This window comes from Chiloscyllium plagiosum, unplaced genomic scaffold, assembly GCF_037043375.1.
Source record: "Chiloscyllium plagiosum isolate Xiang-an unplaced genomic scaffold, Cpla_swu_hap1 HiC_scaffold_22, whole genome shotgun sequence".
Classification (NCBI taxonomy): Eukaryota; Metazoa; Chordata; class Chondrichthyes; order Orectolobiformes; family Hemiscylliidae; genus Chiloscyllium; species Chiloscyllium plagiosum.
The window spans coordinates 63,057,420-63,070,689 of NW_028270160.1; the positions used below are offsets into that span (position 1 = coordinate 63,057,420).

At 38.9% G+C, this 13,270-nt stretch overlaps 1 protein-coding gene across 3 annotated transcripts in view; it reads right to left on the reverse strand.

Moving 5' to 3' along the window:
• Nucleotides 1–13,270, reverse strand: part of herc4 (HECT and RLD domain containing E3 ubiquitin protein ligase 4) — a 107,048-nt gene that overhangs the window by 30,942 nt on the left and 62,836 nt on the right. For all 3 annotated transcript variants that reach the window (XR_015760967.1, XM_087999123.1, XM_087999122.1), the window contains exons 15-18: nt 13,057–13,176; nt 11,055–11,153; nt 7,387–7,554; nt 3,523–3,666 (exon numbers count right to left, since the gene is read on the reverse strand). Coding sequence is in view for 2 of the 3 variants with exons in the window: in XM_087999123.1 (XP_087855249.1) it covers nt 3,523–3,666; nt 7,387–7,554; nt 11,055–11,153; nt 13,057–13,176 (531 nt within the window). In the remaining variant the exon portion in view is untranslated. The remainder of the gene's footprint in view (nt 1–3,522; nt 3,667–7,386; nt 7,555–11,054; nt 11,154–13,056; nt 13,177–13,270) is intronic.

Below are 13,270 nucleotides of genomic sequence, written 5' to 3' on the forward strand. Positions count from 1 at the left end.
GGTTCTTCCATCATTGAGGATGGGAATATTTGTAGAACCTCCTCCTAAAGTGAATATTTTACTTTCCACCACCATTCACAGCTGGAAGTGATAGGTCTGCAGAATTTAGATCTGATCCACTGGCTGACAGATCACTTAGTTCTGTCTATCGCTTGCACGCCAAGCAGCATAAGCAGCAAGTAGAGTGTTTGGTAGCTTCATAAGGTTGACGCCTCACTTTTAAGGTATGCCTGGTAGGGCTACTGAACCGGGAATGATCTCTTGGCTTGATGGTAATGGGTGAGTGGGGAAATATTCTGGGGCATGAGGTTGCAGATTGTGGAGTACAATTCTGCTGCCATTAACAGCTCACAGTCCTAGCACTGGAATTAGTGGGTATCAGGGACAAACTCTCCACTGGTTGGAGTCATACTTGGTACATAAGAAAACGGTTGAGGTTGTTGAAGGTCAGTTACTTCAGCTCCAGGACATCTCTGCAGGAGTTCCTCAGGGTAGTATCCTAGACCGGACCATCTCAGCTGCTAAATCAATGACCTTCTCTCCATCACAGGTCAGAAGTGGGAATGTTTGCCAACGATCACACGAAGTTCAACAGCATTAGTGACTCCTCAAATACTGAAGCAGTCCATGTTCAAATGCAACAAGATCTGGACAATATCGAGGTTTGGGTTGACAAGTGGCAAATAACATTTATACCACACACGATATGCAATGACCAACTCCAATAAGAGACAACATAATCACCATCCCTAAACATTCAATGGTGTTACCATGACTGAACCCACCCCACTATCAACACCTTAGGGTTACCATTGACCAGAAACTCAATTGGACTAATCACATAAACAAAGTGGCTACAAAAGGAAGTCAGAGGCTAGGAATACTGTGGCAATTAACCCACCTCCTGACTCCACACAGCTTTTCCACCATCTCCAAGGCACAAGTCTGGAGTGAGATAAAATACTGCCCACTTCCTTGGATGACTGCAGCTCCACCAACGCTCAAAAAACTTGATGTCAACCAGGACAAAGCTGCCCGCTTAACTGATCCCACATCCACAAGCATGCACTCCCTCCACCGCTGATGCTCAGCAGCAGCAGTGTGTCCTATCTGCAAGATGCACTGCAGAACCTCACCAAAGATCCTTAGATAGCACTCTCCAAACCCACAACCATTTCCATCTGAAAGTACAAGTGCAACAGATACATGGGAACACCACCACTCTATCCTCACTTGGAAATACATTGCCGTTCCTTCACTGTCGCTCAGTTAAAATCCTGGAACCCTCTCCCTCAGCATTGTGGACCAACCCACAACATGTGGACTGCAATGCATTAAGAAGGCAGCTTATTACCTAGGTTCGAATCCCACCTTGGCAGATGGTGAAATTTGATTTCAATAAAAATCTGGAATTAAAAGTTTATGGTGACCATTAAATCATTGTCAATTGTCTGGCTCACTGATGGCCTTTAGGGAAGGAAATCTGTAGTCCTTACTTGGTACGACCTACACGTGACTCAAGACCCACAGCAACTGACCTCTGGGCAATGAGGCCCAACCAGCAATGCCCAAACCCTGTGAAAGAATTAAAAAAACACTTTTTCAAAGGCTACAAGTGCTGGCCAGCCAGTGATACCTATGTCAGTCAATGCTGCTCGATCTGTTTGAAATCTACCCTATTTGACAATGATACTGACAAAGAAAACGATGGGGATATTCTCAATGTGAAGGCGGGACTGACTGGTGGCCACTCTTACCAAAACTGTTATGAACAGATGCATCTGCAGCTGGCAGATTGTTAAGGATGATGTCAAGTATGTTTTTGCTTCTTGTTGGCTCCCTCACCACCTGTCGCAGACCCAGTCTAACAACTATGTCCTTTAGGCCTGACCAACAGTAGTGCTGCTGCTGCTGAGCCACTCTGTGTAGACACTGAAATCCCCAAACCAGAGTACATTTTGTGCCCCTGCATCCTCAGTGCTTCCTGCAAGTGTAGCTCAACATGGAGGTGTACTGATTCATTGGCCAAGGGAAGACGATATATAGCGATCAACAGGAAGTTTCCTTGCTCATGTTCGAAGTCATGAGACTTCGGGATGTCCAGAGCCAATATTGAAGACTCCCAGGGAAACTCCCTCCCGAACGTATCCCATTGTACCACTACCTTGTTGGGTCTGTTATTTTGGTGGGACATGACACATCCAGAGTTGGTGACAGTGGTGTTTGGAACATTCCTCAAGTAGGACTATGCCAAGGTATTACTTGACTCGCCCGTGAGGCAGCTCTCCCAATTTCAGAACTAGCCCCCCGATGTAAGGATGACTTTGTAGAGTCAACAGGGCTGTTTCTGCCATTGTCTTTTCTGGTGCCTACGTCGATGCCAAGCTGTCCATCCAGTTTCATTTCTTTAAGACTTTGTAGCAATGGATACAACCGAGTGGCTTCCAAGGCCATTTTCAAGTGCAGTTGAGAGTCAACTACATATCGCGTGCTTGGAGTCACATGTTGGCTAGACCAGTGAGTAAAGCATATTTCTGAAGGACATTAGTGAGCTGGGTACGTTTTTCTGACACTGACAATGATTTCATGACCATCAACACAATCTTAATTACAGATTTGTTTCATTGCATTCAAATTTCACAATCTGCTGTGGTGGGATCCGTATCCATCACAGAACATAAACTGACTTTCTGGATTAATAGTCCAACAATACCACCATTAGGCTCTCATCTCCCTATGAATGTTGAAGAATATTGTCAAAACACCAGAATACAAATTAGAGGAAATCATCCTCAAAATTTCACTGCTCCCATCAGAATGTACTGTATCCAATTCAGAAGTAAGGGAAATACAGACTGGAGCAACTTGGGCTTTTTAGCCTTGAGTGGAAGCAATAAGTGATTTTAAAGCTAGATAAAATAAGTAAAAAGTAAATGGAAAGTAAAATTGATACAGTAAATTGGATACAGTAAATTACAGTATTTCCTAATATACTTCCTAACAATGACACAATACACAAAATAGACTATTGGATGGAGTAAAAACCCTGAAACCGTGGAAGAAACACAGGGAACAACTTTCGATTTTTGACAATCAATGAAGCAAGACGTGCTCATAAAATTTCACTTGTAGAACTGTACAGACTTTATTTTGAAATTAGGAAAATTCTGGATGGTGACATGAGCAGAAATGTGAGAGTCAAATCACATTTAAACTACTTTAATGTTTGTTTCATTTTTGAAAGTTCAATTCTAACTCAGGAGAATGGCTGCCGACAGTTTTAATTAAAATGCTAAAAGGATCATTTTAGTCCATTCATTTACTGGTATCTGTTAAATTTTCAGTTTACATACTGTCAAATTGATTGCATTCTTAGTTAATTAATTTAACATAATGGAGTTTCCTGGAAATTAGAAGAGATGCCTTTGAGATTCTTTACTCAATTATGTTTAAGTGCAAAGAATGAGTTTTAGAGTAAGAGATATAAAGATATTAAACCATAATTGATTTCAACTTCCATACCTGAAATGAAAACCAAATGAGTCTAGATTCCTCGTAATATCGAAACATGCCATACTTAGGATCTAATAAATCTCTCATAATCAAGAGGAAAAACTCTTTCCGAACACCTCCAGCATCCACAGCTTCTTCTCCAACAAAAATTACCTAAATGTGAAAAGAGTGAAATGAGAAAACAATTTGGCAATCTTATCTAAATAGAAAAATATGTTCATTGTATGAAATGCATAATATTTCTTTCCATCAATGCAATGCTTTTTCTACTAATGAGTGCTTTTCACACGTGTATTTCATTTTTTACTATTTTAAGGCTAAGCACACACTAAATGGCATGCAAGAAGTACCATATAGCAGTGCATGAGGAGGAAGTCTAACTGCATTAGATTTCGCATAACATTCAGGACCATATTCAGTGCAAGATGTTTCTGGGTTTTAGCAGCATTGGGATGGTATTCATTTTACATGATATTACTGAGATGGGGAGTGAGTGGGAGAGAAGAGAGCAGGAGGTTAAAGCCAGTGACAGAGAAGGATGTTGCTTGTTAGTACATTGTTAGGAACTATAAACAGTGAGGCATAAGGGAAGTTTAGGCAATACAGGGTCTATCACTACAAGGTTGTGATAGTAGCTAGCACACTGTCTGATTAAACTGCTGCGATAAGGTTAGGTCATTTTGTTACTCCCAAGGCACTAGTTATGAAGTATCGGGATATTGATTCAGTAACAATGAAGTAATGCCAAAACATGCTCAAACCAAAACTGAGTGTGTTTCAGAATTGATGGCATTTCCATGTACTTGTTATTCTTGAATTGGAACATTTAGTGGAAGAAATCTTGTATAACTGTAGCCATGGTAAGCTAATGGGAAAGGAATGCATAACTAAGGTAGTGGATTGCTTGGGATAAGCCGAGATGTTGTGTTCTGGATGTTAAATTGCTTGACGATTGACGTTGCAACCTTTCAGACAAATAGAAAGTGTCCCATTACACCCCGAGCTTGTGCCTTGTAGATGGTGCTACAGTCAGAAAGTGAGCTGTTAACCAAACAGGTCTTAAACATTCTGATTATCTCGAGCAGCCAAAGCATTCAAGAGGCTGGTCTAGCTCAGTTCTGATCTATGGTGGTCAAAATGGATACTGTTAACAGGGAATTTGGTGATTCTAATGCCTTTCAATGTTTGGGCAAGGGCAGAATTGTGTTAACTCTTGTTGGAAGTGACCATTGCCTGGTAATCCTTAAATTCCAAACAATCCAAAATGAAACTCAAAACCCATCTTTAACAACTTTTGTTTAACCTTTCTCATCGGCTCAATGCCAATTACCTTTTCATTGTTCTGTCTCCAGTTTATAAAGTTTTTAAATCATTTTCTTTCAGAGACACTATATAAAGGTAAGTGCCATCGGTTTCTTTGACAAATTCCAACTAAGTGGATGTGTACTTTTAAAAAGATATCTACCGAGTGTGATGTCACTTCCTTAACTCAATTCACTGAGAGAGGTGTCAATGGCAGGTGACTGAGTTAAAAATAAAGTGAATGTGGTTCCTGGTTACTCAGGGAAACTATAGGAGCGAGAGAGGATTAGGATTTACAGAGGTTAGGAGAATAGTAGGTTAAGGTCAGACTATGTCTGGCTGACTATGCTTGGGTAGATAGAAAGCAAATTAAGTAATTATGAGTTGGGCTGAATTGATGGAGGGAAAGGGCTAGAAGGACCATAATCTCTGATTTATTAGTTGAGCTACATGCAAGTCAACACAGGTAAAATTATACAGAAGAATACTTGCCTCAAAAGATAGGTGTCAGAGAAGTGCATTCCAGTTCTTGGGTCATTGGCACCAGCACTAGGGAAAGTGAGGGCTGTACTATTGGGACATTTGAACCATGGGGAGATCAGTCTACTTGTAAACTGCCTAACCAGGGAAGTAGAGAGGGTTTAAACTAAATAGTGGAAGCAAAGGATAAAATATTGCAAAGATGTAGTATATCATAAAGTAGGGACAAGGTAAGAGAGAAAAATATAATGCACAACGTAAAGGTCAGAGAGAAAAACAAAGGAGATCAGGATATAGAACTGGCATGGATGGAAATGAAGAACTGGGGAAGGAAGTCATGAGTGGGCATTTTCTCCAAGGCCCTTAACAGTAACCACATTATACTCAAGAAGAAATTACTGGGTACTGGTGATAAAGGGATGCAGTAATCACAGATGAAATTAATTTATATACAAATTGGAAAAAAAAAATCAGATTAACAGGAGTAGCCTAGAATGTTTTTGATAGTTTCAGAACGTGCTGCTTTCAGAAACCATCAGACCGCACTATTAGATTAGATTAGATTAGATTAGATTACAGTGTGGAAACAGGCCCTTCGGCCCAACAAGTCCACACCGACCCGCCGAAGCGCAACCCACCCATACCCCTACATTTACCCCTTACCTAACACTACGGGCAATTTAGCATGGCCAATTCACCTGACCTGCACATCTTTGGACTGTGGGAGGAAACCGGAGCACCCGGAAGAAACCCACGCAGACACGGGGAGAACGTGCAAACTCCACACAGTCAGTCGCCTGAGACTGGAATTGAACCCGGGTCTCTGGCGCTGTGAGGCAGCAGTTTTCTAGACTTGGTATTGTGTAATGTGACAGGTTTAATTAATGACCTCACAGTAAAGGCACCTCTAAGAAACAGCCACGTTAATATGATTGATCTATACATTTAGTTTGAAAGGGAGAAGATATTGCCTAAGGATAATATTTTAAACCTAAATAAGGGAAACTTATGGGAGGGGCATGAAAGCTGAGTTATCTGAAGTGAATTGGTATACTAGGCTCATGAAAGGAGACTGTACCAGGAATGTAAAAACAAGGTAGAGTTTTACAGGGAATTATAAAAAGAGATAGTGAAGTGGGTGTTGCGCCTCTAGAAAGTGAGAAAAGTGTGTTAATAGTAGATAGTAAAGAAATTGCAAATGAAACAAACAAATATTTTACTTCTGTTTTCACCGTAAAGGATACAAAACACATTCCAGTAACAGTTGTAAATGAGGAAATAAAAAGGGGCGAGGACCAGAAGGGAAGTGGCACTAAGCAACTGTTGGAGCCGTCAGCAGACAAGAATGAGGTAGCCTCTATTCTTGGATTTTAAAAAAAAGGCTGCTAATGAGGCAGTTATGGCCTTGGTGTTAATTCTCCCAAGTTTACTAGATTCAGGAAAGGTCCCATCCGACTGGAAAATAGCAAATAAATCTCCTCTATTCAAGAAGGGAATGAGGCAGAGAGAGGAAATTATGGGTCTCTAAATTGGAAGAGCAAATCACTCATTTGCCTTCAAGAATGCAGTTCACCAACATTTTCTGTCGGGGGGAATGTGTTAGAAACGATCAGAAAAGGGATTATAGCTGCACACTTTGGAAAAACTCAAAAGCTATCAGGCAAGTCAGCATGATTTTGTGAACGGATAATGTAGTTTAATTAATTTATTGGAGCTCTTTGCAATGTGGATAAAGAGGGATGTGCTACACTTCAATTTCACTGAATAGGAGTAAATGGTGCAACAGCTATAGCCATAGTGCTGTGGTTCCAAATTAAGTTAAACGCCCAACTGTGATTTGTATTTGAATATGGTCCTTGTATTTGAATAGGGTTGATAACTATGCGACAAAGAGAGAGAACTCTTCTCATCTGACTCTTCCTTAATGAGTTAAAGAATGATACTGATATTTCCATTGGAGTTTATCTTCTTGAAGACAAAATAATTTGAATATGGAATATTGGGAAGCATTAAACAAAGTTTAAAACTGAAACTAAAATTGGAAAACTGGTTACAAGACCCATTTAGTTTACTATTCACACACAAAACTACCTTCAATGGCTTCTTGAAATCTACATTTTTGCTTTTCCTCAATACTTCCACAGTGTCTTCAACAATGTGTTCCCTTCGTACAATCAGCACGAGGCAAGGGTTAACTGTATCCACCACAGGCATGAAAAAGGATGAAAAATTTTGTCTATGTGCCTGGTCAACTGCCAACTGGAAAGTATGAAAAAGTTAGTTAATTTAATGTTGATTATAGTTTTAAAACAAAAGCATCATAAGCTGAAAGTGAAATATTTACCATGAAAATCAAACAATAAAACTACAAAAAAAAGTGTATTTTTTGGAATGTAAATTAACTTAAAGCCGTAAGAAATGTAAAAATTTCCTTCATGGCAGCAAACAAGAACCAATTTCACAGTTCCTCTTTGCCACTGTAAACAGTGAACATTACACATTTAGAATTCAATTAATCAACTGATTTCTAAAAACCTACAAACTAAACTTAAACTACTTGAAGAGTTTACCTATTTATATATGGTTGAGCTAAATTCCAAAGATAACCTCACCTAGGCTGCTTTACCATGAAAAGAATGTGTGTCTTGGCCTCTAGATTACCCCTCTCATTCTATGTCTAAGCAATCATGTGTGTCCAGTGAAATCAATGTCTTAATAAACCTCTAAAATGGAAGATCAAATCACTCAGTTGCATTCAAGAACATTTCTCAAAGGCAACTCAGGATGGGTAATAAGTGCTGGCTTTGCCAGTGATGACCACAACCACTTAAAAGAAAAAGTAGTAAAGCTACATACAGTATCTCAGCACTTTAAAAAAAAACTTATTCATGATGTGAGTATGTCACAGGCAAAACCAGAATTTACTGTCCATCTCCTGTTGTCTCTGAGGTGTTGTCAAATGAGTGACATGGTCTTTGTGGCACAGATCAAGGTCATTCTTGAATTGCTGCAGTCTGAATGACAAAAATAAATCCACAAATGGGACTCTCAATTTTGATCCATAGCATTATAGATTTATGCAGCATTCAAAGAAACAGGCCCTGAGGCCCATCATGTCCATGCCAACCAACAAACACCAAACTCCATTTAAGCTACACTTGGTCCATAGCCTAAGCTCTGACATTTTCAATTCTCACGTAGATGCCTATTAAGTGTTGCGAGAGTCCTTGCCTCCATCACCCTCTCAGGTAGAACATTCCATACATCTACCATTCTCTCAGTGAACTTTTATTTTCTCACATCTCCTGTAAACCACTTATACCTCATCTTATCCTTATGCCCTCTAATTGTAGAAATATCTGCCACAGGGAAGATATTCTCACGATGTACTCTGTTTATGCCTCTCAATTTTGTTTTCCTGAATCAGTTCCCCCCCCCGCCCCAAACCATCGTCCCCACACCAGCCTCCTCTGTTCCAAGGAAAATAAACTCAGCCTATCCAGTCTCACCTCATAACTGAGACTATTCATCCGAAGCAACACACTGATGAATCTCCTCTGCACCTTCTCCAGTGCGATCATGTCCTGATAGTGTGGCACCCAGAATTGCACATAGTATTTGAACTGTGGCCTAACCATTGTCCGATAAAGTTGTAACTGTCGAATTGCATCTTGCTGCTGACAGGATGGCACGTGACTTGGAAGGGAAATTGCAGATAGTGATATTTCCATCTGTCTGCTACCCTCATACTTGAGACAGGGGTCATGGATTGCAAGGAGGAGCCTTAATGAGTTTCTGCTGTGCATCTTGTAAATATTACACACAGCTGCAATTGTGTCTCACTGATCAAGGGAGTTAATGTATAATGTGGTGGCTTGAGAGCTGATGGTGTCATTGCTAGAGTGCTGTGGTATCACCTAGACAAGTGGACAAGCATCATTGATAGGAGAATTAGAAGATTACTTATTCAACATAGAAACCCCAGCATCTGATGTTCTCTCATAGTATGTGTAGGCTCAGTTATGTTTCTCCTCAGTGATAGCCTCAGAAGTGTTGAGGTCGAGGCATTCAACAACGGTAGTGTTGTTAAATATGAAGCAGAGATGGCCAGATTCTCCCATTAAATAGCATGTTGACTCTGGAACTTCTGGTAGGTTTTCATCCCATCTCGGAGCAATGCAACTCAACAGCTCTGTTAGACAAGTTAACTAATGTTTGCTTGAAGTCTTATGCTGAAACAGTCAAATATAAAACTAAACATCATGGTTCTTGCTGCATAAAAGGTGGCAGAGTCCATGCACCTCAACTATCTGAGTCTACCCTTTCAATTAATGTATGATGTATAACTGAAAAAATTGAGTTAAAAATCACACAACACCAGGTTATAGTCCAATGGATTTAATTGGAAGCACACTAGCTTTTGGAGCATCACTCCTTCATCAGGTGGACTACCACCTGATAAAGGAGCAGCGCTCCAAAAGCTAGTGTGCTTCCAATTAAACCTGTTATAGACTATAACCTGGTGTTGTGCAATCTTTAACTCTGTACACCCAAGTCCAACACCGGCATCTCCAAATCATGAAAAAATGGATTGTTTTATCATGGAACTGAAATCCTACTTGAGTGCAAGACAGATGAAATTAGTTATCCAAATGACAAAATATGGAACAGATATCCATCAGTAAGCTCAGCCAAGACAAATGAGTTTAGCCACATTGATTTTCATTTTCTCTAGCACAAAGAAATTCACTGGTTTAAAAATGCTTCAATATTTGCATCTGTTACAAAACACTTCTGTGCCTGCACACAACAAAAACTAACAAAGCCAGTCTATGTACAGATTTATTGCTGCAGTGTGGGTTAATTCTCTGACTGGAACAAACACTGATTACATTTTGTGAACAATACTGGTAATGTGTGTACGCATTGAAAGTTCTAAATTCAATACTTTGGATTTGCAACTAGCAAAAATGCTTCAAATAAAGCATGTTTAGTGACATAGATAGAACTAATTTCCTGTGATCAATTCACAATTGGACTTAATCGGAGGTCACTGTTCTTTGAGACAGAATTGCTTTCCAATGCATTTAACTCGCTAACATGAGATTCAGTTATTGAATAGTTATGAAAAAAAGATCAACTATCTGGGAAGGATTCCAAAAGTCAAGCATCTTAAATCTAGATATAGATATTGCCTAGATGCTATTAATTTTCTATAAAGGCTGCTAATTTCTTAACACGGTACTGATGAAACAGTACCCTGATATTTTATGTTTGCAGCACGTTTTGTTAAATACAAGTTTATTTAACAGAATCAGAAGTTGCTGGAAAAACTCAGCAGATCTGGCAACATCTATGGAGAGAAGGCAGAGTTAACATTTTGGGTTCAGCGACCCTTCTTCAGAACAGATTTTGTTTCTGATTTCCAGCATCCAGAGTTCTTTGGATTTTTGTTAAAAGTTTATTTAAATTTTGTCGTCATTTTATTTAAAACAAGCCATTGTTGGTACACAAGACGAACATAAACCGAACAATATTACATTAAATTGGACATTCGTTAGCTCTAATGAAAGTCAGCAAGTCAGATAAGTCAACTGCTCTTCTCTGACCTGAGAATTTACAGCATTTTTTAAAAAAATTTTTAGCTTTCTATTTGTTTGAAAGTTTTAAAGGCAGCACATTTTTCCAAGTTCTGAACTATTAAGAAAGGTTATGCAGCTTTTAATGGACTGTACTAGATAAATAGAAAGTGCTCTCACCTGCATTTGTAAGATGGCATCAGTCTGTAAGAGTGTTGTTTTTGCTTGAGCATCAAATACAAATGGATAAGTACAAATTGTAATTGGCATATCTGGCATCTAAAGAGAATTTTTTAAAAATCAAGTATTCATCACATGGTATTAAGACGTTTCCACTCTTAAATATTAATCAAGCACAATTTGGAAAGCAGTCCAAAAGCTGGATTCCAGATCAAGTGCTTCAAACAAATACACAACACAAAATGGGGATAACAGGTAGAAAAAAATCTAGTTGTGTCACATACTTCAATGTTGAAACAGCAAATTTTGCTAAGATGAGAAAGAAGAATTAATGTTTGGCTGTATAGACTTATATTGCAAAATAATGTAAAGAAAGTAACTTGCATTTATATCACTTTTCAGAATGTATCAAAGTGTTTTACATCAAAGCAAGTTTTTTTTGAAGTGTAGTCATTTTTGGATTGTATGACACCACAGTCATATTGCACATATTCCACAAAAGGAATGTGAGGATGATTGACTGCATTCACACTAATCAAATATCCATATTGAACAGGGAGAACTCATTGAGTGCGCTATGTGGCTTAAATGTCACATGACAGAACAAAATTCTCATTTAAAAGCACTTTCTCAATACTGTGTTAAAGTATCAAACTTAATTATTATAAATTTTATGGGAATTTCATTATCCATGTTACTTGACAGGAAAACCTAGATCACTTGAGACAGGGCACAGTTTGTTCAAAGGGCCCTGGATAAAAGACTTGATCAATTTGCTAAATCAAGCCTCAGGACATAGACAGAAGGGCAGGCTGATGTTCCTGAAAATTATTTTTCAGGTTTTCTAATATTTATGGATGATCTTATTGACTAGTGTTATAATATTTTCCCTTTGGAGTTGTATTTTTAATTATTCATTGGATTCAATATTGTTGGCAAGGAACAGTATTTGTTATCATTGAACCAAACCTTGAAATTCTTCATTAACCAAGAAATTTTCAAATTAATCAGCTTGCAATTATGCAGTGTTTCATTACATCACTGAATTCTGTGGATTTTGTTCATTTTTATACTTCCAATTAGGTTTTTAAACAACAGGTCTCAAAATTAAAAGTGAGCAGCTGATCTGATAGTCTAGTTGGAATGTTCCCAGATTGTGAATGTTGTAGACATTGGTGAGACATTTGGGAGAACAGCGGGAGATTGGCAGTGAGGAAATTTCTACTGTTCAGAGCAAACAATCCCATTGTCCAACTAAGTGCCCAACGGCAAGATAAGATTCTCGCTTATGAGTGGCAAGAGGCCTACTTGCAGGTATTAGCATGCATTCAACATCCCCATTCTGACACCTTTGCAGCCCATTGATGCACAGCTTCCTATTTTTGTAGCCATTGCATAAAAACTATATAGCAACTAGTCCTCACATGAATGTCAGAGCAGTAACTCTGCTCCACTGACTCTTCAAAAGTACTATCTCAAGGTATGCTCCATGGGCAGTGACCGCACACAGGTCCCATCCAAAAGGACCTCCAGATCCAGTTGGCAAAACCAGATGCCAATTACCCACTATTTGTTCTGTCCTGGGCAAATTAAATGTCTAGGTCAGCCTCAGAATGCGAACACTTGAATGGGGTAAGACTGACCATTAAAAATGGGGTTGGCACCAGGAATTGTGGGAAGTCCTGGCCAGTAATTATGCCTGTACCAGGTGGGAGAAAATTAATAAGGTGAGTTTGAGAAGATATTCAGAGAAAACTCGTTAGGACTGGAGGAGAAAAACCTCCATGAAAATTACCAAAAATGACACTTTGCCAATTTCTGGTAAGAATCAGCTCCATCACGATCCTTTGAAGATGGCTTCTTACTGGGGGTGCAGTACTACAGAATTATCCCTTCAGAAAATACATGAATGAAAACTAACAACGTTGTAAGAAAAGTGAAACTCAGTTAAGTGGATTTATTCAGAGTTAATTAAATACTGTCATTAGAAACTTTTACTTACAACCCCGTATACTTGGTGTTGAATCCAGTTTACATAATCATTCCTGATGTCTATCAGATCTTGCACTTCATGGATATAGAATTTATCATACTGAATGATCTGTCCCGATTTCTCATTTACCTACATTAATAAGTAAAGTGTGGCAAAGCAGAATTTCAAAGAAAATTGATTTTAATGTAAATTTAGACAATTATTCCTAAGCATGCTCAATCAA